This window comes from Micromys minutus (assembly GCF_963924665.1).
Source record: "Micromys minutus genome assembly, chromosome: 18".
Classification (NCBI taxonomy): Eukaryota; Metazoa; Chordata; class Mammalia; order Rodentia; family Muridae; genus Micromys; species Micromys minutus.
This window is the reverse complement of record NC_137953.1, coordinates 39,634,059-39,655,197: the sequence shown is the minus strand read 5'-3', so window position 1 is coordinate 39,655,197 and position 21,139 is coordinate 39,634,059. Positions and strand designations below refer to the sequence as shown.

At 39.4% G+C, this 21,139-nt stretch overlaps 1 protein-coding gene across 1 annotated transcript in view; it reads left to right on the top strand.

Annotated features, from left to right (window-relative positions):
• Window positions 1-418: 418 nt before the first annotated feature.
• Window positions 419-21,139, top strand: part of WEE2 (WEE2 oocyte meiosis inhibiting kinase) — a gene marked incomplete at both ends in the record, with an annotated part of 28,356 nt that continues 7,635 nt past the window's right edge. Inside the window, 5 exons of the mRNA XM_080932405.1 lie at window positions 419-742; window positions 11,612-11,808; window positions 14,260-14,311; window positions 17,760-17,932; window positions 19,600-19,718. Coding sequence (XP_080788531.1) covers window positions 419-742; window positions 11,612-11,808; window positions 14,260-14,311; window positions 17,760-17,932; window positions 19,600-19,718 — 865 coding nt within the window. The remainder of the gene's footprint in view (window positions 743-11,611; window positions 11,809-14,259; window positions 14,312-17,759; window positions 17,933-19,599; window positions 19,719-21,139) is intronic.

Genomic DNA, 21,139 nt, shown 5'->3' with positions numbered 1-21,139 from the left:
GAGAGAGGGCTGTAGCGTGGTATGCACGGCAGATGTGAAAGTGTGGAAAATAATTTCCTACTGATAATGAACTTGTTCCCCAATTGACTAATGGATACTTTTTTTAAATTAAAGGAGGCCAACTATCTTAGCGTTTCACAGCGACTGGCCCCTGGGAGACCCTGTGGGCTATCAGCAGAGTTCTTACAGGGATTGGATGTAAGTGTTTGGAGAGTTGCCGGAGATTTCCTTAATCAGAATGGAAATAGGGATATGCTGCGGCCTTAGTGTGGTACTTAAGGGAAAATTCACACCGAGTCTCAGCTGTTGGTGGGTAGAGGGAAGGGCAGGCTGACATTGTGGAACTTGTTTTCTTCCCCTTCCTTTACCTCTGTAGATTTACAGTGTCACACTCAGAGACCTCCTTGCCTGCACTGAGATGGCTGACGCAGAGATTGACCAGGAGCTGAACAAGAAGTTAAACTTCTCCTTTTGTGAAGAAGATACTGAGAATGAAGGGAGGATGACCGCACAAGACATTGGAGGGGCCCAGAGCCAAAAGCCTGGGAGGGATGAAAGAGAGGAGTCGGCGGGTCCCATGTCTCCCCGCAGAGATGAGTTTTATCCATCTCCCAACAGAGACCAGGGAAGTCCTGGTCCTGCCCTTTGGACCTCATTTTCAGACCTTTCCAAATGTCCAGCGACGCCAGTGTTGTACAGCAAGAGCAAGCCGCCAGTCCCTACCAACTTCTCCACTCCCAAAGTGAGTAAACCCTGGAGAAGAGGGACCAGGTCTCTGGGATCCGCTTTTCTAGGGGTCAGCTGACGGGAGAAGAGGAGTTGGTCATCACGTACAGATACACTGTGAACTTGCCTTACAGACTAGATATGGCTTCAGGTCCCCGTTTCTTAGTGAAAATGAAGGCTAGTTTAAAGTTACCAGGAAACAGAATGAACTGTCTACCTGCTTGTTTCCCTCAACCAGTGACTATTTGGTATTGGCTACACATAGATCTTAGTTGAAAAGATCTTAGTTAAAGAACGTCAAGAGATGCAGAGGTCCAGTCATCCCGTGTACTTTGCGTAAAAGAAAACCAATTCCCAAGAAAGGAGCTGCCTTACCTCAGCCACTGTGAGAGAAAAGACTGAATACCTTTTTTTTAACCTTTTTTTAAAAATTATTCTTTTTTTCTTTTTATATTTTTAACCTACTTTCCTTTCCATTAAGTCAGGTGGCTGTGTTTCTGGGTAATTGTTTACTAATATTTTCTATTAGAGGGATGTATGTTTCCCATCAGCACACACTCATATCTGCGGCTGCTGTTCTCCCCAGCACAGAGTCTCTGTGCATTTGGCCAAGTGCAGTGCTGGCACCTCTATTATAGTTGAACAAAGCAGAACTTCTTTAAGAATTTAAAGTGTCAGCAATTAAGCAATGGCTGCTCATACTTCACTCATTTATCTATTATTAAAGCCAGGGCTGGGGTGACTGTATGTGTAGATTGTGAAGCCATGGTGTGTGATTCCCTAGGATGTAGTAGCCCTGCTCTCTGCCAGCTCAGCTTGAGGCACTTAAGATCATTATAATATGTGTGATTCTGCTTGCAGACAGTCTGTCAGTAGGGCTCTGTAGTGCCTGCTGAAAGCCACAGTACGTCTGACAGGGAATACTAGGCTTCTTGTCTGAACTGCAGACAAAGAGGTTCTGGTGTTCATCAAAAAGTATTTCGGTGTTCTAATACCAGTTGATTAACTTTCTTTTTCTTCCTCTTCCTCTTCCTTTTCCCCTTCCCCCTCCCCTCCTCCTCCTCCTCCTCCTCCTTCCTCTTTCTCCTCCTCTTCCTTGGGAATCCACTGTGGGTAATTAACACAGGACACAGTCTCTGTTTACAAACAGTTTATAATTTATCAGGAGATGGCCAGGGTGGTATTTGAGAGTTCTATGTGCTGACTGACTCGGGGGATGATTAGGAAAGAAGGAAAGGTGAAAGGAGCAAGTGAACAGCAATGATAGTTGGTGTACTGTTAATAAATGATGGGGAATGAGCTCGGAGTGAAAGTATTCAGGCAAGAAATGTGATATGCATGCATATGTATTTCATTCATTACGTCATCCACAATGTGCTCTGTGTTAGCAGACACTTTGCTAGAAGACATCATTTAATCTTTTTCAGCAAGTGCCCCAATTAGCAAGCAACCAAAGCAGTAATAAATGCTCAGATAATGTGATGTGGAAGAATAGCAAAGTATGGGCAGCAGAAATGGGGAATTAAATTTCATAATAGTGGGGAAGGTTTTTTTTAAAGAAAGTACTATCTGATAAAATACTTAAATCATGAACTGAAGTTAGCCAAGTAAAGAGGGGAAGGATACCCTTAACTAAACACAAGACATCCATTAAGAAAAACTACTTGGTATTCAATGAACAGGAGTCTTTGTAAAAAAGAGTCAGGAAATGAGATGGGTAGGTAGGAAAGAGAACCTTCTATTCTCTAAGTATTGAATTAGCCACTCACTGGCTTTGAGTAAGGATAATTTTAAAATGTCATGGTTTTGTGTCCAAAGTGGACTAGACCAGAGAAAAGCCTTGATATGGGATTTTGCTGGGAGCTATAAAAAAGGACCAAATTAGGACAGGAGTGAACGGGCCTTAAGTTGAGAGATGTTTGGGAAATAACAATAACTTGATGGAAGTGTTGCAGAGAAAAGAGATAGATATAAGATGATGGTGAGCTGTCTTATTTGATTGAATAGGTATAATCTTGAATTAAGCTGGGAGATATGAAGGACATACAAGGTTGGGGGAATAAGTTGAATAAATAATTGGCTAAGTAGGACACGGGAAAAGAACTGAAGCCAGGGATCCCTGTTTGGCATTTAGGAAACCAGGGAAGCCATAAGGCACTATAGTTCGAGATCTTCAATCATGCCAGAGAAGAGAGTGTGAAGAAGTAGGTGGAATACAACTGGGAAAAGCCCTCCTCCATGACAATGATACATTCAAATCAGGATGAGAGCAGATCATGCCGAAGACATTTCTGCTGATGCACAGGAAAGGAGGGTAGGCTTCTTTCAGCCGTTTCCCAAGAAGTACAAGCAAAAAATCATGTGACACTAGCCTCGTTCTCCATTTGGGATTCTTAGCAGAACCACTGAATAATAGAAAAGCATCTTCAGGTAGTAGTAAGGTTTCTCCAGCTAACATTAAACACTAGCTGACTGTGACTCTACTGCAAAATTATAGATTCAAGATTCCAATGCATAATTGGCCTCTTGAGTTAGCAAGTTCCAAATACTATAGGTCTTGATAGGAGGTGGCCTTCTCGCCATCTTCAGAAATCCAGAGGCTACCCACCACATCTCCCTTAGTCATCCATCCAGCGTTGTTACTAGACATTCATCTACACTCTGTGGGCTGCACACATTCTATCTAGTGCTTTTTAGTCTCCTTTGCTTCCAGGCAATGCTTTCTTTCATAACAGATGTTAGCAGTATCTTTCACTGTATCAGAAGAGGAGATCACAAATCCCATTGGTCTTCAGATTTCCACACTAGAAATTCCAGTGTCATCTGCTATGACATGATTTTTTCCATGTTTTGTTTTTTTAATTGGATTTATTTTATTTACATTCAAGTGTTATCACCTTTCCTGGTTTCCCCTCCATAAACCTCCTATCCCATCTCTCCTCCTTCTGCTTCTATGGGGATGCCTCCTACCTACCCCTCCAACCTCCCTGCCCTGACATCCCCCTACACTGGGGCATCAAGCCTTGGCAGGACGATTGGTGACCTACAAGGCCATCCTCTGCTACATAAGCAGCTGGAGCCATGCGTTCATCCATTTGTACACTTTGGGTAATGGTTTAGACCCTGGGAGAACTGCTTGGTTGGTATTGTTGTTCTTATGGAGTTGCAAACCTCTTTAACTCCTCAGTACTTTCTCTCTAATTCCTCCATTTGGGACCCTGTTCTCAGTTCAATGGTTGGCTGTGAGCATCCGCCTCTGTATTTGTCATAATCTGGCAGAGCCACTCAGGAGATAACTATATCAGGCTCCTGTCAGCATGGACTTCTTGGCATCAGCAATATTGTCTGGGTTTGGTAGCTGTATATGGGCTGGATCTCCAGGTGAGGTAGTCTCTGGATGGCCTTTGCTTCAGTCTCTACTTCAAATTCATCTCCTTTCCTCCTGTGAATATTTTTGTTCCCCTTCTGACAAGGATTGAAGCATCTGCACATTGGTCTTTCTTCTTCTTGAGCTTCATGTGGTATGTGAATTGTATCTAGAGTAATCCGTGCTTTTGGACTAATATCCACTTGTCAGTGAGTGCAAAGCATGTATTTGTGTGTGTGTGTGTGTGTGTGTGTGTGTGTGTGTGTGTGTGTGTGTGTGTGCGTGTGAGAGAGAGAGAGAGAGAGAGATTGGGTTACTTCACTTAAAATGATATTTTCTAATTCCATCCATTTGCCTAAGAATTTCATGAAGTGATTGTTTCTACTAGCTGAGTAGTAGTCTATTGTGTAAATGTAACACATTTTCTGTATCCATCCTCTGTTGAATGACATCTGGGTTCTTTCCAGCTTCTGGCTATTATAAATAAGGTTGCTATAAACATAGTGCAGCATGTGTCCTTGTTAGATGCTGGAGCATCTATCTGGATCTTTGGAGTCTAAGTTATTGAGACATTTGCATTTATTGGATATTAGCCCTCTACTGAATATAAGATTAGTAAAAATATTCTCCCAATCTGTTGGTTGTCATTTTGTCCCATTGACAGTGTCCTTTGCCTTACAGAAGCTTTGAAATTTTATAAGGCCCATTTGTTGATTCTTGATCTTAGAGCAGAAGCCATTGGTGTTTTGTTTAGGAAAATTTCCCCTGTGCGCATGTGTTCCAGGCTCTTCCCCACTTACTCTTCTATTACTTTCACAGTGTATCTACTTTCATGTAGAGGTCCTTGATCCACTTGGACTTCAGCTTTGTACAGAAAGATAAGAATGGATCAATGTGCATTCTTCTACATGCCGACCTCCAGTTGAGCCAGCAACAATTACTGAAAATGCTGTCTGTGAAGGCTCATTTCCCCAGTGTAGGGAATGCCTGGGTGATGAGGTGGGCATGAGTGAGTGGGCATGGGAGCATCTTCATAAAAGCAGGGGAGGGGATAAAGGGGATAACATTTGACATGTAAATAGATAACATAGCCAATAAAATGCAGTCTGTCTTCCACTAGGTGGTTTTAACTCCTTTGTCAAATATCAAGTGACCATAGGTGTGTAGATTCATTTCTGGTTCTTCAATTCTATTCCACTGACCTACCTGCCTGTCTCTGTACCAATACTATACAGATTTTATCATGATTGCTCTGTAATATAGCCTGAGGTCAGGGATAGTGATTCCCTCAGGAGTTCTTTTATTGTTGAGAACAGTTTTCACTATTCTGTTTTTTTTTTTTTATTCTAAATGAATTTGCAAATTGCTCTTTCTAACTCTATAGAGAAATAAGTTGGAATTTTGATGGTGATTACATTGAATCTGTAGATTGCTTTCAGCGAGATGGCCATTTTTACTATAGTAATCCTGCCAATCCATGAGGATAGGAGATCTTTCCATCTTCTGTGAATTTCTTCAGTTTCTTCCTTCAGAGACTTAAAGTTCTTGTCTTACAGATCTTTTACTTGCTTGGTTAGAGTCATACTAAGATATTTTATATTATTTGTGACTATTGTGAAGGGTTGTTTCCCCAATTTCTTTCTTAACCTGTTTATCCGTTGAGTAAAGGAAAACTACTGATTTGAGTTAATTTTATATCCAATCACTTTGCTGAAGTTGTTTATCAGCTGTAGGAGTTCTCTGGTGGAATTTTAAGAGTCGCTTAAGTATACTATCACATCATCTGCAAAGTGTGAGAATGTGCTTTCTTCCTTTCCAATTTATATCTTTTTGACATACTTTTGTGGCCTAATTCCTCTGGAGAAGACTTTGAGTACTATATTGAATAGGTAGGGAGAGAGTTGGTAGTCCAGTCCCTGATTTCAGTGGGATTGCGTCAAGTTTCTGTCCATTTAGTTTGATGGTGGCTACTGGTATGCTGTATATTGCCTTTACTATGTTTAGGTATGGCATTGAATTCCTGATCTTTCTGAGACTTTTAACATGAAGGAGTGTTGAATTTTGTTAAATGTTTTCTCGGAATCTAATAAAATGATCATGTGTTTTTTTCCTTGAGTTTGTTTATATAGTGAATTACTTTGATGGATTTCTATATATTGAACCATCCCTGCATCCCTGGGATGAAGCCTACTCTATCATGATGGATGACTGCTTTGATGTGTTCTTGGATTTTGTTTGCAAGAATTATATTGAGTATTTTTGCATCAATATTCATAAGAGAAATTTGTCTGAAGTTTCTTTCTTTGTTGGGTCTTTGTGTGGTTTAGGTATAAGCGTAATTGTGGCTTCATAGAAGAAATTGGGTAGTGTTTCTTCTATTTCTGTTTTGTGGAATAGTTTGGAGAGCATTGGTATTAGGTCTTTTATGAAGATCTGATAGAATTTTGCACTAAACCCATCTGGTCCTGGGATTTTTTTGGTTGGGAGACTTTTAATGACTGCTTCTATTTCTTTAGGCATTGTGGTGTTGTTTAGATTGTTTATCTGATCCTGATTTAACTTTGGTGCCTAATAGCTGTTTAGAAAATTGTCCATTTCATCCAGATTTTCCAGTTTTGTTGAGTATAGCTTTTGAAGTAGAATCTGATGATTTTTAAAAAATTTCTTCAGTTTCTGTTATGTCTCTCCTTTCATTTCTGATTTTTGTTAATTTGAATACTGTGTTCTCTGGTTAGTCTGGCTAAGGGTTTATCTATCTTGTTGATTTTCTCAAAGAACCAGCTCCTGGTTTTGTTGATTCTTTGTATAGTTCTTTTTGTTTTTACTTGGTTGATTTCAGCCCGGAATTTGATTATTTCCCACCATCTACTTCTCCTGGGTACATTTGCTTCTTTTTGTTGTAGAGCTTTCAGGTGTGCTGTCAAGCTTCTAGTGTATGCTTTCTCCAGTTTCTTTTTGGAAGCATTCAGAGCTATGAGTTTTCCTCTTAGCACTGCTTTCATTGTGTCCCATAAGTTTTGGTATGCTGTGCCTTCATTTTCATTAAATTTTAAAAAGCCTTTAATTCCTTTCTTTATTTCTTCCTTGACCAATTTATCATTGAGTAGAGCATTGTACAGCTTCCATGTCTATGTGGGCTTTCTGTCATTTTTGTTGAAGATCATTCTTTGTCTGTGGTGATCAGATAGGATACATGGGATTATTTCAATCTTCTTGCATCTGTTGATGCCTCTTTTGTGACTGATTATATAATCAATTTTGGAGATGGTATCATAAAGTGCCGAGAAGGTATATTGTTTTAGGATGAAATGTTCTATAGATATCTGTTAAATCCATTTGGTTAGAACTTCTGCTAGTTTTGATGTGTCTTTGTTTAGTTTCTGTTTCCATGATCTGTCCATTGATAAGAGTGCAGTGTTGAAGTCTCCCACTATTATTGTGTGGGGTGCAGCATGTTCTTTGAGTTTTAGTCGGGTCTTTTTTTTTTTAATTTTTTTTATGAATGCAGTTGCCCTTGCATTTAATACATGTATATTCAGAATTGAGATTTCATCTTGGTAGATTTTTCCTTTGAGTGTGAAGTGTCCTTCCTTATCCTTTTTTGATAACTTTTAGTTGAAAACCTATTTTATTTGATATTAGAATGACTATTCCAGCTTGTTTCTTGGGACCATTTGTTTGGAAATTTTTTTCCCAGCCTTTTACTCTTAGGTAGTGTCTATCTTTGTCACTGAGGTGCATTTCCTGTATGCAGAAAAATGTTGGATCCTTTTTATGTATACAGTCTGTTAGTCTATGTCTTTTTATTGGGGAATTAAGTCCATTGATGAGATATATTAAGAATCAATGATTGTTCTTTCTGTTATTTTTGTTGTTAGAGGTGGAATTATGTTTGTGTGGCAGTCTTCTTTGGAGTTAGTTGAAAGAATATTATTTTCTTGCTTTTTCTAGGGTGTAGTTTTCCTCCTTGTGTTGAAGATGTCCATTTATTAGCCTTTGTAGGGCCGGATTTGTGGAACGATATTGTAAATTTAGTTTTGTCATGAAATATCTTGGTTTCTCTACCTTTGTTGAGAGTTTTGCTGGATATAGTAGCCTCTGCTGGCATTTGTGTTCTCTTAGTATGTCTGACATCTGTCCAGGTTCTTCTAGCTTTCATAGTCTCTATTGAGAAGTCTGATATGATTTTTCCCTTACTGTTTTTAATATTCTTTAAGTTGTGCATTTGGTGTTTTGGATATTATGTGACGAGAAGAATTTCTTCTCTGGTCCAATCTATTTGGAGTTCTGTAGGCTTCTTGTATGTTTATGAGTATATCTTTTGTTAGGTAGGGAAGTTTTCTTCTATAATTTTGTTGAAAATATTTACTGGCCCTTTAAGTTGAGAATCTTGGCTCTCTTCTATGCCTATTATCCTTAGGATTGATCTTCTCATTGTGTCCTGGGTTTCCTGTGTGTTTGGGTTAGGAGCTTTTTGAATTTTACATTTTCTTTGACTGCTGTTTCAATGTTTTCTATCATATCTTCTTCCCCTGAGATTCTCTCTTCCATCTCTTGTAATCTGTTGGCAATGCTTGCATCTATGACTCCTAATTTCTTCCCTAGGTTTACTATCCTCAGGGTTGACTCCCTATATGATTTCTTTTTTGTTTCTATTTCCACTTTTAGATTCTAGATGGCTTTGTTCAATTCCTTTACCTGTTTGTTTGATTTTTGTGTTTCCTCTTTATGGGCTTCTACCTGTTTACCTGTGTTGTCCTGTATTTCTTTAAAGGAATTATTTATGACCTTCTTAAAGTCCTCTAACATCATCATGAGTTATGATTTTAAATCAGATTCTTGCTTTTCTTGTGTGTTGGGGTATTCAAGATTTACGGTGGTGGGGGAACTGAGTTCTGATGATGCCAAATGGCCTTGGTTTCTGTTGCTTATGTTCTTTTACCATTTGCTTATCTCTGGTGTTAGCTTGCCTAGCTGATTCTGACAGTGGCTTGACCTTCCTGTGCTCTCAGGTGTTTTAGCATTTTTGGGGGATCAGCTCTCTCCCAGTGGGGTCTGGGTATGGAGAACTGTAGCACAGGGTTAGCTCCAGGCACAGGCAGAAACTGGAACAATCCTGTACCAAACTTCTTGTTTCCTGTGTCTTGAGGGCTCCAGGTGGGTTCCTCTTGGGTCAGGAATTTGAGCAGAGGTGGTGATCTCACCTGTGCTCTCAGATGTGCCAGCACTCGTGTGCGACTGGCTCTCTCCCAGCAGGGTCTGGGTACAGAGTGCTCTGGCACTAGGTCCCATGTTTTCATCTGAAAATTTCATAGGCCCTGTTTATTTTTCCTTAAAGTATGGCAAAATAATTCTATGCAGTACTACAGATATGTAAAATTACACCCTCCATGTCATATGTGAAAGATTCATTTTACTTGGCATTGAAAACAAACATTTCTTGGTATAATGGTCTAGTATAACTCTGTAATTCCCAAAATCATACTGATAATGGAGACATATCATTATGTAGTATATATAGTTTTGCTTATTTTGAAACCATAGTCCCTTTCTATGATAAACTTACCAGAAAACAATAATATTGTCACTGTGAGGTTTGAACACAGCCCTGGGATTATTTGCTCTGAACTCTTAAAATACATGCCATATCCCTATAAAAATTCTTGCCTATGCTAATTTGTATAATTCATAGCATTTTCATTTCTGCTTATCTCAACCATTTATTAACCATTAAGTCTAATAGTCTTTGAAGGTTCACTTTACTCAATGAGTCAGATGATGATTTGGCTTCTGATTTTACACTGAAAAGTCATGGGCAGAGCCCATCAATATAGTAGGATTCTTTGATAGCAACCCCAAGTGCAATGAACATATTGTAAAGTTCCATCTTTACCACATGTATGCTTCTCTGTGATTTCAGATCTACAGCATGGGTGCTTCTCCAGGTCCTGATACTTAGATCTAAGGGTACCCTGTTCTCTCAGGATGCTTTGTCTTTGAACTTGGTAGTTGGTTAAACTCTGGTTAAGTCTAGGTTCAGTTGGATTAATAAGACTTCATTGTACCATACATTGGTAGCTGGTTATAGCCACATCAAATTATATGACTGTCTTAGACTATAATTTTTAGAGGTATGTTTTTTAAAGACAATCCACTCAGCACAGTGCAAAACAGTTTCTAGAGGGCTTTATCATCTGCATAAATACACGGAGTAGTTTTCTTCTATTTCCTGGCATATTCACTCATACTTGGAGCTAATACACTTGAACTCCTCTACTGCCCTGAACCACTCCAGAATACCACTGAACTATTCTAGAGTATATAGTCTAAGGGATGAGAGACCTCGTGCTTTTAAACATTGACAACCATTTCTGATTTCATGATACATGGTCATGATTATTTATATTAAGTTATGTCTCTCTCTGTAAACTGCTGATGGTTGGGATGCATTTAGTTAAAAATCTTTATGATTCTTCTGCTCTTTCATTTCTACTCTGCTTTGGTAACACAGTGTTAATGCTGCCATACTTCCTGGAGCCACTGTTTTAATAGAGAATGACCTATTCCATTCTTTGTTCATTTTATAATCATTTTTCTTTAATTAAAAAATTAACATGGTTACATTGTTTTCCTTTCCCATTCCTCCACCTCACCTCTGAACCACCCCTGCCCCCATCTCTCAAATAATGGCTACTGGCCCCTTTTTTCTTACCCTAGGCAAAGAACTCCATGCAACTAAAAGATGTTAAGAAGAAACAGTGTTCCCCAGGGAATACCAAGGGGTCAACCCTGAAATCATATACATACTAGTAACATTATAGGACTGAGCACATTGTATTTATATATTTAGGAATGGATATATGTGGACTACTGTTTTTAAATCTTTATTTTACTTCATGGGGGTTCTTCTCATTTTATGTGGTGTTTTGAGTGAATTCGAGAACTTCCATTTTCATGTTTAATAAATCTATGAAATATGTCTCTTACAAATTTATTAATTCAAACATACTGATGAACTGATTAATATGTGTCCATTAAGAGCCAGAATGCATCTCTGTACCCATCAGTATCTAGTCAGGCACCTGCCACTTAGTAGGTACTGAACTAATACTGGGATTAATAATGGAGAGGGGGGAGGGAGGAAGAGAGAGGGGAGGAGGTATATATAAGAAGGATGGGAGCATCTATAGAATCATTTTGGTCCACCGAAATGCAATGTCTTCATCTTTGAAAGCTAAAGCTAGGACTCAGAATTAGTTTCACAGCCGGGAGAGCTGCCTGGAAGATGAGGTGGAGCCTAACAAAAACATTGAATCTTGTGTTGATTCAAGAAATGAGTCTAGAACTCTATATGCCTAAAATAAGAGGACCAGGTACAGTGCAACTAGTTCTCACTGAATCACACAATCCTTTAGCAATGGCATCCATTAGTCTGCATATTAACTACCTAGTTGATGTGACACTTTCTTTTACTTTTAAAAGCTCTATTCTGATTTGCTGTTTGTCATCTTCACTTAGAATTTGCTGGGTCAGCCAGAGATTTCTTCGCTAGAGAAGCTCTCTGCCCGAAGCTCTAAACATTTGAGACTCACACCTGCTTCCCTCATGGACGAGGAGACCTCTTTGTCTCTGGTCAATATCAACCCATTCACTCCGGAGACCTATAGAAAATTACTCCTTCAATTAAAGGGCAAGAGGAAAACCAGAAATTATCTGTAAGTGTACAGTTCTCTTAATTTCTGAGAACTCCTTTGGGCAAGTTCTAGAAGGTTAGGAGGAAGAACTCTACTTGAATAAAGCTGGTGTAGTGTGCATGTATCCCTCATCCCTACAACAGTGTGGCTCAAAATGAGTCTGGTACCTTCCATTCTGATGTGCACTGCAAGGAGCTGTTTGATATGAGTTGGCAGAACAAGCAATAGATCTGACTTCCAGTAGACAGCTGAATGTGTTAGAGACTAAAGTCCAAGGGTTTCCTTTAGTTACCACAGACATTCATCTTTTAAACTGTATTTTGCTGCTTTGAGTTTGGCCTGTGATACCTGGAGATACTGAGCAGTTGTTTGAACTTCTCTGCAGGTGAGAGAAAATTGAATGAAGAGGGGGAAGGTAGTGCTGCTTTCTTTCAAGGCACCAAGAAAGTGAAAAGATTTTTTTTTGTGTGTGTGTTACTTGGGGGCATTAACTATTTTTGTTACATTTTTTCCCTCCCTCCCTTTCCCTCTTCATTGTGTGCATGTGTGTATGTCGGGGGTGGGGGGAGGTTGGAGGAAATGTACAGTCCCTGGCACATGACTGGAGGTCAGAGGACAACTTAGGGAACTGTTCCTATTCTTCTACCATGTGGATACCAGGGCTTGAACACAGACCATCAGGCTTGCTGCCAAGTGCCTTAACCTACTGAGTCATCTTAACATTTCTGCCCCAGTGTATGGATTATTTCCTTACCAGTTTTCTTTGATATGTTGTTTTATACAATGGAAATGGTTCTAAAACAGGGAAGCCATTTGTGTTTAGACATACTCAGCAAAATAAATGCACAGCTAACTGAGCTTTGCAGAGCATCTAATGTACTGTGCTGTTCCTCTGGAATTTGAAGCTATATACTATAGAGCCTTATAGCCAGATAAGGTTTCACTCCATATGATTGTCTAGCTCTTAAACAGTTGACACCTAAATACACATCAACCCAGTCTACTTTGGCTACTAAAAATCCTACTGGCATTTCACTTGATAGGCATCTTTATAAACCTCTTCAACATTACGACCCAATCAACTCAGTGAAGCCAGCAGGAAAAGACAGACAATTTGGATTAAAGAAGAGATACTGTAGTGACACCATTTAATGCTCAGGACAGGGTAGTCTCCTGCTGTCACTGTGTTGTCACTTTAAGAAGTAGCAGGGTGCAGTATTAAATTTGAGTCACACATGTTCATCTCTAGATCTTGTGAATACAGTTATTTGCTCACAGTTTCTCCCCTGTACTACTCTAAAGAAAGCTGTCTGGTGTGTCCACTGAAGTCTTGCCTGAAGACCCAGAAAATGACTCATGCAAAGGAGGATGCTCGCCAATCATTTCTTATTATAAAGTAATTGAAGACCTCTTTGGCAAAATTATTTTTGCTGTACTCAATGTCTGTTTACTGAATTAAAAGCTGGGTTCTAGGGAGGCCAGTGTTAGAAGGAAAGCACAGTACGGGTGTGAATCAGAAAATGCCTTGAGGTCAGACTCGGTTTCAAATCCAAGTTCAAATCCAGTTTGTGAATTGTGAAACACTGTATGGTTTAATACCTCAGCGTTGGCTGGTTCCTTTTTGGGTGTAATGGCACCTACCTTCCTTTTTGCTTTTTCCCTCATTTCCAGGTCTTAGCACAGGGGTTCTCAACTTGTGGGATATGACCCCTTTTGGGTCAAAGGACCCCTTCATAGGGATCACGTTATCAGATATCTTGCACATCAGATATCTACATTATGATTCATAAGTGTATCAAAATTAAAGTTATGAAATAGCAATGAAAATAATTTTATAAGGGCTGGAGAAATGGCTCTGAGATTAAGAGCACTTGTTGCTCTTGCTGAAGACCTGGGGTTCAATTCCCAGGACCTGCATGGTGGCTCACAAAACCACCAGTAGCTTCAGTTCCAGGGCATCCAACACCCTCTTCTGGCCCAGTGGGCACCAGGAAATCATGTGGTACACAAACATATTCAGACAAACTATTCATACACATAAATAAAACAGATCAGTTCTTTTAAAAAGAGAAAATAATTTGGTGGTTGCGGGTCACCACATGAGGAACTGTGTTAAAGGTCACAGCATTAGGAAGGCTGAGAACCACTGTCTTAGTATGGGTCGTCTACCTGCCTAAATGTCCATTCCTTTCCTCGTTTAGTTCCCATTCCTTCTTATGTCTTAGCTTACATATTTTCTTCTGGGAAAGCCTTCTTCTCTCATGAGATAATCACATAATTAGGTGCAGTTCATAGTGTCTCCTGATTCTTATCCTGCCCTACGCTCTTGTAATACATTCCTGGGTTATTTCTACTCCCTGACATAAAGTGAAGAGGGAAGGAATTATTTGCTCACAGGGACCGAACTTATCACAGCAGCCTCAGTGTCACGTATTCGGCAATCACCCTTGCTCTATCCCTTTTCTTTTTTAGTGAGGAAACTGGAGAAGGGAAAAGCAAACCAGTACAGTGGCTGCCTGCTAAGGTGAGCGTGCTCTTTTGGCCCAGCAGTCACGACAAACATCTCTTGCTAATCATTCTGTCTGTGCCTGTCTCTCTCACTGTCTCTGTCTCTTTGCTTCCTACACTTTTGTGCCCTCCCACCGTGTCCCCTCATCCTTCCCCCTAATCCCTCGCTCCTCAGCAGCTTCTTCCACTTCCCCCTCATCCTTCTTTTCTTTACCCCTTTCCTTTGCCCCTTAATCCTTGTCCACCCACCCTTCTCTACCCTTAGCTTTCTCTTTCACTCCATCTACCTTCTTCCTCTCCCCTCTCTCATTCTTTATTTTAGCTTCCGTATCCTTCCCACCATTCCTTCCCTTTCTCTGTCACACGTGCCTATCTTACAGTTTTCGAAGTTTATGTTGTAACCTAATTTGCATAGACCTTAGTTAGTGCCAAGATAATCATTTGTTACGTTGGCAAGAAGTAGCAGGTATGTACATTGCTAAGTTATTAGACAAATTTTAAAGGTTTCTATGTCTGCTTTTAATCTGGGGAAACTTTCTATCCAGGGGTAGGGAAGTAATGAGAAAATTAAGCTAGTTTTGTTCCCCCAAATTGAAATAAAGAGCAGTGGTACTGGTCTATAATTTTCCTTGTAAAACTTTAGCTGACAAATATGCCCTTATTTGTTCATTTTATATTATCCATGTGGTATTCTAACTTATCAAAATAATACATTTGCCCCTGAAATGTTTTTCACATCTGAACTGTACTTGCAGAAAACCGTAGAGGGCACTGAACACTTCCCCCCCCCCCCCAAAAAAAAAAAAAAAGCCAAGTTAAATTCAAAGTACACAGGATATTCAATTGCTATTAAAGGGTTTGCAACATGTATAAATATGTCCCTTATCAATATTCAGTGTTCAAAACTCAAAAATGTCGATGATGGTCACACGCATCCATGTTAACCACAGAGTCAGACATCACAGTGGCTGCCGTTACTTTAATGCCTTTGAGCAGCAGAAACCAGATTTTTTCCCAAGCAAATCTTGTTTCGGCAAATATTAAGAATATAAGAATCTGCTGCTGTGTGGCCTCACTCTGCCAGAGGCACTCCAGTAGATCCTTCACCAGGGCTCTATCTCTACACGGTCCTCAAAATGACTTCTCCCAGCTGTCTCCCTATTAGCTAAGAACTTGGCTCACATTCTCCACAGCCCAGTAAAATTATGACTCAATCACCAATAACTTATCAAACAGATTTATAAGTCAAATTCTCAATCCATCCACACAACAAGCTTACAACCATTTGACAAAGATGTAAACCGTCCACCTAGGTAAAACAAATTGAGCCATAGAAACCCTTAGAAATAATCATGTCTACCTATCGCCAATTAAGACCACATGGATCTAAAACCTCCTCCTTCAGCTCCATCTAGATTCTCCTTCCTTCTTCTCTCCCATGCCCTACCAAAACTTTGTCCCCGCCCCACTCTCTACCGTCCAATCATGTATCACCTTGACCTAACTAGTGCCAGCTCTCACCTGCATATAAACATCAATGTACAAAATCTCTGCATAAGTAAGTTAATGTCTTCCATGTTCTTTTCCTTCTGGTTTCATTTTTCCCCATCACCCTTTCTTCCTTAGCATGAGGTTTCTCATAGTTCACCTGGCCTAGAATTTATGATTCTCTGACCTCTGTCTTCTGAGTGCTGGGATTGCTGGTTTGGGACACTGCACCTAGACTGAGGTGTGGTTGAAAATGTCAGTGTATGACTATTGCAACTTGCACAGAGAAGGCTGTAGCTATAGCTTTTACCTTTCATGCAAATGTTCCCCACTCATGCCTTCCTTGCTTCCTCCTTTTAATTTCATTCTTTATTTGTTTTATAAGTCATTGACCGGTTTCTGATAAAATGCCAAATATATTCATTACTTGAAGAAAATATATCTGTTTAAGTATCTACATAAGTCACTGGTTAGGAGAAACACCTTTGAAATATCAAAACAATGTACACATAAATATAAGGCAACAAGACATGTGAATCTGCATGTACTTAAGTGTGATTGTGAACGTATGCATAGATTTAAGGTCAACAATGGAGGTAAACAATCCTTTTAGAAAGCAAAACAGAACAGATGTCTGTGTGCAGATGATTCTAATCAAGAAGGTAATTAGTGTATGGTTCTCTAAAAACAGGGGGATGGGTCTGTGTGAGAGAGTGGGTTGGGTGGGTGGGTGAGTGGCTGGAAGTGATGCGGATAGTGTTCTGGCATGTTTGAACTAAGAGGGTGCCCAGAGCACTCAGTGTCAGCTGCTAAGAGGGCTTACGGTCTGCTGTCAGAGATTTTAGCTCTCTCCCAGCAACCACCTAGGCTTTTAATTCTGTGGAATCATTTTTCAAAATTGTTATTACTAGTGGAGTTGAAAAGAGAGCTGGTCATGGAGGCAAATCCCGATATGGAGAAATCAGGGATTAGGATTGCCCAAGGGCAAAGAAAATTACACGTCTTGCTGATAAGGACTGATTGGAACTGCACGTAAAACTGATCTAGGAATAGTTGTGTTGTTTTTTAATTTGCTAAAGTTAGAAGAAAAATATTTTTGCTAATTGAGACATTAAAAAAGATGCTGGGGAGAAAAATCATCTTAAATTTAGATTTGTGTGTAGTTATAGATGTTTTGATCATAATAGACTGCAAGATTCCCAAGTGTTGGTATTATATTATGATAACTGTGATATACTGATATATATATAGCAAATAAAATATATGATATATAATACTTATCAACATGCATAAACACAAATATAATGACATGTGATCAAACACTGTTTATTATGACATATTAATGTACCTGAGGAATCGCTGCTATGATTTTCAACTTATAAACAGAAAGCTGATGAGTTCAATGATTTCTCTGAGTTGATTTACTAGCTAGAAAATGAGTGATACTACCAGCTGGCCACTTGGGAGAGTTACTTCTGAGCTCATGTGATGAATTAATTCATTTGATGATCTTGTTTCCCAGACTAAAACTTCTGTGAAAACGAACTGAAATTTACCCAACATGAGGTGCAAATGAATCCCTGAGGCCTTGAGAAGGGAGAGATTCAAAAGGAGGTCTTGATATCATTCCTTCTGGCTCGGAGCATGCTTTACCCATTTCCTGCTAGTCCTTTAGCTGAGACAGTTGTTCTCGGTTTCAGAAGCCAAGTTTCAGAAGCTGACAGGCTTCCCATCAGAATAGTCTGAGCAGATAGAGGAAAGAACATTTAAAAAAATATGATTGGGGCAGTGCTAACATGTAACTAAGGTTACAAAGGACATAGGTACGTCCAGCCATTGGCAAACTCTTCCTGCTATGAACCCATTGCCCTTCCCTCACATTAAAAAAAGCAATTTAGGGAATGCAACATAGCTCTATTTTATCACTCACAGTATTCAGGAAGACTTATTCTCTCTCTTTTCATTAAAAATTTTAGAGAAGTGTTCTACGAGAAACTAACATGGCTTCCCGTTATGAAAAAGAATTCTTCGAGGTAGAAAAAATTGGGGTTGGGGAATTTGGTACAGTCTACAAGTGCATTAAGAGGCTGGATGGATGCATTTATGCAATCAAGCGCTCTGCAAAATCCTTTTCAGGATTATCAAATGAGTGAGTACCTTTGAAAAGTATTGGATGAACAGGCTTGGATTCGGTGATGTACTGATTCTCTAAGTAGTTTTATTTAAAACAAACAAAAACATCAAAACAAAAAAAAAAAAAAACCACCAATATCAATGAAAACACCCCAATTACTTGTTTTTAAATGTATCCCTACCATTGAGTTCATTTTATATTCATAGCTTTACTGAGTTGTCCAGATCACCAATGGCATTTCCTAAGACAGAATGGGATGATTTCAGATAATGGTGTTGTTTGTAGGTATAGGGTCTCACTGTATAACTCTGGCTAGCCTAGAACCCATTAGGCAGAGCAGGTTGGCCTTGAACTCAGAGATCTTCCTGTCTGCACAGGCATTAAAAGCATGCACTACCCTAACCAGCATGCTGCTGTTGTTTTAATTTTTTGGCTTTTCTGTCTACTGGTTTAACTGCCATTCTAGTGAATTGAATTATGGAATGGTCTCCTGGTAGCATTTTAAGTTAATCTGAAATATTGTTGGACAGGAAATACTATCAGTGGTTTAACTGTTTTGTACTTGAAGCTTATTCTCCGCAGCTGTGATAAACACCATGACTAAAAACTACTTGAGGACAAAAGGGTTTATTTAATTTTTTGCTTCTAGGTCCCAGTCTGTTGTGGAAGAAAGTCAGGGCAGGAACTCAAACAGGAGCAGAGACAAAAACTGTAGCGGGTCACTGATTACTGGTTTGCTCCCTAGCTCATGCTGAGCCTGCTTCTTACACTTGTCAGAAGTTGGAACCTCCCACGAGCTGGGCACTCTTACAGCAAATATCAAGCAAGACAATCTCTTGTGGACATGGCTACAGGCCCAACTGATTTACACAATTCCTCACTTGACATTTCCTTTTCCTAGGTGGCTCCAGTTTGTATCAAGTTGACATTAAAACTAACCAGTACATGTACTATTAATTCATCAGTAAAGTTTGATACTATATGCAAAGAAAAAAACTATTAGTAATGTTTATGCTTGACATCCAGAACTAACTGTCCATCCCCCGTTGATCACTAGGAAAACCAGCATTTTTTGATTGAGTCAATGCTTTTGTGAATTCCTTTCATTTATACTGACTGTGTGGAAGTCAGAAGTTACAGGCTTTTTTGTTTTTATATTGATATCAATCAAGAACAGAATTTGCTTTTCTTTTGCACAATGCCTCTCTCTTTCCCAAGAATTTCCCCATGACTGGATCAGATATACTGAGTTAATAATGACACTAATGATTACACAGCCTTTAGAGAGAATACGTATTCATAAAAAATCCAGTCAAGTATGTGATGGCTTTCTTGTTATGCCTATTAAGGCCTTTTCACTGTTCTACAGTGGACTAAGACCTAAAGCATATATGCTATTGACAGGAAGCACATGAGGCACCTCTACATAAGCCATGTTCAATGCATAAAACATGGATTTTGGTACCAGGTTGACCAAGGTTCTACTCTTAGATCTACTATTAGCCAGTTTCACCTTGGACCACTTACTTTCATCATGTCTTCCAAAGTATCTCACCAGAACCTGTAAAGACTGAATAGATACAATATTTATTTTTTGTAATGCCTCTCTAGTTTCCCTTTTAAGAAAACATTTTAATCTATATTATTTCAATTTCTCCAAATGCTTTTCTGTCCCGTGGGAGTTTGGATTTGCATGAAGTGTATGCTCATGCAGCGCTTGGCCATCATCCCCATGTGGTTCGCTACTATTCATCATGGGTAGAAGATGATCACGTGGTCATTCAAAATGAATACTGTAATGGTAAGTATGCGGATGAATACAATGAAGGGATGAGCTTTTAAAGCTCCAGAAATAAATGTGCCTCCTGACAGTCTAAGCCGTTACATATCAGTCATCCTGGAAATGTCTGTGTCTGGAAGCAGAGATTGAGCATAGAGTTGAAGAGTAGTTGAGTGTGTGCCTGAATCTGTTTTATACAAAGCTAGTGTAGCTGATATAAAAATGTTATCCTTTAACACCTAATCTTACACTGAAAGAAGAAAAGTTACCGTACTAGTTTAAATAATTCCATTACCATGTGGCAGGTACTTGGAAATGTCGAACCATTTGGGGGAATGTTGGATAAAGGTTCCTAATTATAATTGGCTTGGTAAAGATGCCAATTCTGCCTGTTTTACTGTGGACTTGTGAGTGAAGGGGTCCTTCATGCCTCTTGCTGCATCAGACCTTTGAGCCTAATTGTCCTCACCAAAGGCATGGGGTGGGTGGTGTGACCAAACTCAAGTGTTTTCTTTTTTTCTTTTTGTTCTGTTTTGTTTTATAAATTGAATAATATCTGCACTAATTTTAGGGGTAATAATATACATTCTGATCAAAAAACATATTTGAAAATCCTCCTCCCCACAGCCATTCTTACTGTCTCTAATAGTGTAGTCTACCTTCCAGTATTTTTTGTGCATAGTCACACAGGCCCTTGTATAGTGGTCCAGCCTGGCTTTGGCGTACAGTGACCAGTAACAAAGCTTCTCCATTAGGGAATGAGTGAGTGAAAAAGTAGACAGTAGGAAAATCAGCATTATCCACAGCACTATTAGATGACCTTGTAAGGATATGTGTATGTCTGGGTGAAATATCCCACGGGGTTGTCAATCTGGCTTTCACATTTTACTATTAGGAATTATTTGCTTCTTGTTTGTTTTCAGAGGAAAACAAGTACCTTTTAAAGGGATTAGAGTGCTCTAATTTATAACCACAAGGGCAAGCAAGCTACACCGTGGCAGAAACGTGTGAATGACTACAGCTGAAGTAAACACACTCCTATGTTTTACACCTGGGAGGAGCATGAAAGCACAGAAGAAACTGAGGTCACAAGACTCGTGTTTTCTCACAAGCACTCATAATTCTCGAAGGACTCCAGGCTTGGGCCATGTTCTGACGGATGTCCTTGACTTACTCATTTTCCCTGTTGCCAGGGTAGACATCCAACTAAGAAACCTGTGGCTTATACTCCTGGTCTTTCAGAAGAGGAGTGCACATTAGATGTGGTTCTTGCCACTTAGGAATACCTAGGCTGTATGCATGAATGTATATTTAGGAATGCAGCCTGCAGAATTCTCCTGGAATGCAGCTACCTCCTCCTTGTTGACATGTAATAGCTTCACCTACAGATTCAATTTCACAGCAACTTCATTTTAAACAAACAAAAAATTGAAAATGCTGCT